The sequence below is a fragment of the Homarus americanus genome, unplaced genomic scaffold (assembly GCF_018991925.1).
Source record: "Homarus americanus isolate GMGI-L3 unplaced genomic scaffold, GMGI_Hamer_2.0 scaffold54332, whole genome shotgun sequence".
NCBI classification, from domain to species: Eukaryota; Metazoa; Arthropoda; class Malacostraca; order Decapoda; family Nephropidae; genus Homarus; species Homarus americanus.
The window spans coordinates 959,107-963,518 of record NW_024744014.1 but is presented as its reverse complement, the minus strand read 5'-3'; the positions used below and the strand labels follow the sequence as shown (position 1 = coordinate 963,518).

The window sequence follows — 4,412 nt, the reverse complement described above, 5'->3', positions numbered from 1 at the left end:
ATGTAAGCTAACCAAAGCGTAGGCCCCCCCCCCCCAACCAGCTCCTACATACAGGAAGTACAGTAGTTGTTAAGACTCAAGGTAATATAATAATGAACTTATGTTGAGGTGAATTTGCACGGTACGAGACTTTTTAGGAACTCCTCTCAATGTTTAAGTGGGGATTACCTGTACAGTAGAGGAAGTATGTGTATGGTACAACACAAACCCTTCCCATCTAATTATGTTGATAAATACAGATTTTGCCCAAGGGGTGCATTTGATACTTCCCATTTGTTTTAAGAGTGCGGTCATTAGTTCTTGGCCTAAACGGAAACTATGGTACAGTAGGGTCGGGATATATCGCGACTTTATATAACGATTTTTTTATATCGTGGCTACCAAAATTATCAAAATTTTCCTATACTGTATATAGCAATAATTTTTTTTATTTCGCGAGGGAAATCGGGCAGAAAATATTTCAATTGTACCGCCGTGGCAAACAAATGCGTTATTTTCTCACCAGAGGCGCCACCGTGGTCACTCACTCATGCATTCACGCTCGCCCGCTCAGTCTTTTTGAGTGAGTGACGAGAAAGCAGCCGACTCTGCTACAGATTATGACTTCTACGGTGAGTGTAAATGGGTTGCTAGTGATGTGAAAAGTGAAATGAAGAGAATGGAAAGCTTAATGGAACAAGATTTAATACTGTTACTAATATTTTTGGTGTTCGTTTATGTAGGTGTGGGATTGTCAAGTGGGGGTGGCAGTGTGGCGTCTGGTGTTCCCAGGATGGTGCATCAGCTGCCGAGTCTGGTGTTCCTTAATATTGATATTGAAATAGCCTGCTGTTTCCGAGTCTAGTGTTCATTGGTGTCTTAGTTAGAAAGAAAATGAACTCGTTAAGTCGAGCTTAGTCACTTTTATTGGCCTCCAAAACCTAACCCTATTTTCCCCCATTGATTACATGTAATTATATATCACAATTTAGTACAGTATATAGCGAACATCGTTGGACCCTCTCTCGCGATATATCACGACCCTACTGTACCATCTTTTATTACTCGCTCTTAAGGAATTTAGGCCCATTGCATGTTATGGTTCTTGGGAACTCTGGATTGTTAAACCTGTACAGGAGTCACCTGATTTATAAAGTACGTATATGAAATAGGATTTTATTTTATTTTTTAATTGGGCCTTTTTAATTTTATATATAAGATAATAATGGAACTTTTTAATTTTCAGACTGGTAATGAAGCTTTGTGCTGGTCAGTGATGCCCCCTCCCAAGCTCCCTCGGCTCCGCCAGTGCGGCAGCCTGACTTCCCTAAGTCTACGAGTGCTGGAAAAGTCACTTCTTCGAGCCTTTTATGTTTTGGGCAAGAAAGGATACAAGAATACACCTGAAGATCTATTAGTTGGTAGAATTCAAAACGACGCCATTACAATGCTCTGTGAAAAAGATAGTCTTCACCTTATGGAAGAGATGCGCTCATACCTCTTCCCCAAACTTCCCAGTTGTTATCGGCAACAACTGGTAGATGATATTTTTACTGCAATGGTTTCTCCAGAGTTTGATGAAAATACTTTGATAACTGATATAGAGTTTAAATTCAAATCATATGATGTAATAGCAGGAACTAGTCATATGAATCAGATCATTAAAATTTATTTAAAATGTTTATTGGTTGGCTATGTAACAAGCTTAGACTGTGGTGAACTGTATGCAATGGAAAGCTGTTGGGTGGATCGGGCTCGCACAATTTTGCACACATGGGGCAAAGTCAAGGGGGATGGCTCTGAGTTTGTTAAAGGAATAAAATCAAAGAAAGTTAATGTAACAGCAGTAGAGTCCATGTGGAAGGACTTAATATTTGAGCACAGCCGGGAAGTATGTCAGGGTTTGGTTGCATCTGCTTCTTACTTCCACCAACTGGTCCATATCAATGTTGACCATGTTTCAACAGGGAAGCTGATCTGGACAATAGGATGTAATTGTCCACTTCTAGAGCATTTAAGTTTGTATGTGGACACAACAGATAGAAGTAAATATAATGTACATTTTGAAGCTGACTTAATTAGTAGTTTAAGCTCTTTATATAGTCATAAGAAATATACACCATCCTCCTACCGTGGAAGGCCAGTTGGATGCCCTAAAATGCAGACAATGGTTATGCCTTCAGTAACAATGCAGAGAATTTTAGAGAAATGCACAGCCAAGCTCTTGTGTTATTTACCTCGTCTAAAAGAGGTGATTAATGTATGTACAACAGGAACATTTCAGGCACTGCTTGAAGAAAAAGACTACAAGCAGAAACCTCTCAAGCTCATTAATATTGATGAATCCCGTGCAAGAGACATTGGCTTAGAAGATGTCTGTGATGATTTAAAGCGTGTCTTCCCAAAGGTGACGAGTGCTAAAATAATGCAAAGGAAGCAGCGAGAAGGCCTCAGAATATTATCCAATTTTCCTGGACTAAAGAACCTTGAAATAGTAACACCAGATGATACTGAAATTGAACTTGGGACCAATTTTACCCAAATAACACATTTCAAGAGTAACTGCAAGTGGGATGTTACAAAACTGGCAGCATTCTCTCAACAAGCACCCAACCTAGGTATTTTGTTTCTCCTCTCGGGTTCCCTCCATAGGCACAAGAAATCACGGGATTTTATCTCTTTCCCAGCTTTGAGGTGTATCAAGTTACAAGAGATGACTCACATAGACCCTGAACCATTTACAGCATTGATCCGGGGTACCCATGTTCTCACTCACATATTATTAGAAGATAAGGAAATTTTTTTAAATGATTTCACGGTTAGTGTGATCAAAATCCTCAATGATACAGTTGTTACTGCCATTATATCTTCACTTAGAAGACTGGTTGTTTTCCAGGCATGTGTGAAAGAGTTTCGTGGCAACTTTCACTATTCCATGACCATGAAGAGTGTCGACTGCTTTCTTAAAAACTGCCCAAAGTTGGAAGTGATTGGTAATTTATTCCACTGGGACATTCCATACAAAGACATATTGAAACTAAAGAAAAAGGCAAAGGAAAATAATTGGAATGTTAATTTGCAATCTGTAGATAACATGTTATATACTGACATGTGAACAATGAAAAGTTTTACAGTATATTGGTTTACCAGAAGAGTAGTGTTTTTAAAGCCTTATTAATACAGTAACTCTTTGATTTACACAAATTTTGCTACAAAACAATTTGACAATATATGAACAATTCACTTTATATGATTTTTGTTTTTGTTTTAACGTGATCACCATGGTTGAGAACTGGTCTCTGAGAAGCCAGCTGCAACATGCCACACAGGATATCCCTCGATGGGCAACATTCATTCTCTCAGACCATGCAATTCTCATCTTGTTTGTTTATCAAAGTGATATGTTTATCCTGATAAATCTGCATTATCCCTTAATAATCATGAGTAAAAACAAAAGCTAGAGAGAGCAGTGCCTTTACACAAAAAGTGTTTCTGAAAGTTTTTGAAAGATCTGTAAATAGTGAATGTCTGAAAGATACTCTACTAGCACTAAGCCTTATTGAAGCAATGTATAGAACTGTTTGTGCTAATGCTGACAAAATAAAAGCTAGCTTTAAGAGTGTTACTCCATTAAGTCCACTGAAGATTAGTTGTTCAACCTCTCTGAATACAGAACCAATGGAAAAGCTGTTGAACACATGGATTGAACACAAACGTCTTGTTAAGTTTACAAGTGATACAGATGAAAGCCAATTTTGTTTTAATAACATTTTCTTTAATAAAAGGCAATAAACGTTTATAATAAACAGCACAAATTGTTACATGTTAATCTTCCTCACCTACACACATCCTTATCATATTACAGAAAGAAACCCTCAAATCTGGGACACCAAGACCCAACTGATTTTGAGGATTTCCCTGTCTTAGGTCATCTATGTTACCCTAGGTCAGGGATGGTGAACATATGGCAACCCAGAGGAATTAGGCTGGCATGTGTTGGTAATACTGTACTGAAGGTAAAGCTACATTAATTTTAAATTTTAAAGAATGGTTATTCTTTCAGGATATGTATATATTGGAGTATAATTTTAGTTTTTATTATAAAATTTCATGAATAACCCAGAGAGATTTGTGAGCCTGCAACTACTCTGTCGAATGTACATATCTGGAGCTGGTGGATGTCCACCTCACAAGGGGTCACAGCTCAAGGTTAAAGAGTCCAGAAAACTGTGAGGGCAAACTTTTTCGGTGTGAGAATTGTGAACTCTTGGAACAATCTGTCAAAGAATGTTGTGACGGCACCGAGTGTGAGCTCTTTCAAGACCAGACTTAACCAACACTGGAGCAGGTTCCAATGTATTCAGGAGCCAGTGCATGCCCAGTACTTTCCAACTGTGCATAAAAGAGACGTGACCGACCGCCCGCCCAAGCAG

The 4,412-nt window shown here is 38.5% G+C and overlaps 1 protein-coding gene across 1 annotated transcript; it reads left to right on the top strand.

The window, feature by feature from the left end:
- Positions 1-1,223: 1,223 nt before the first annotated feature.
- On the top strand, positions 1,224-3,776 carry LOC121877602 (the record flags this gene model as incomplete). Its single annotated transcript, XM_042383405.1, is given in 1 exon segment — positions 1,224-3,776. A coding segment is annotated over 1 exon segment (1,839 nt). The 3' UTR covers positions 3,095-3,776.
- Positions 3,777-4,412: the final 636 nt, after the last annotated feature.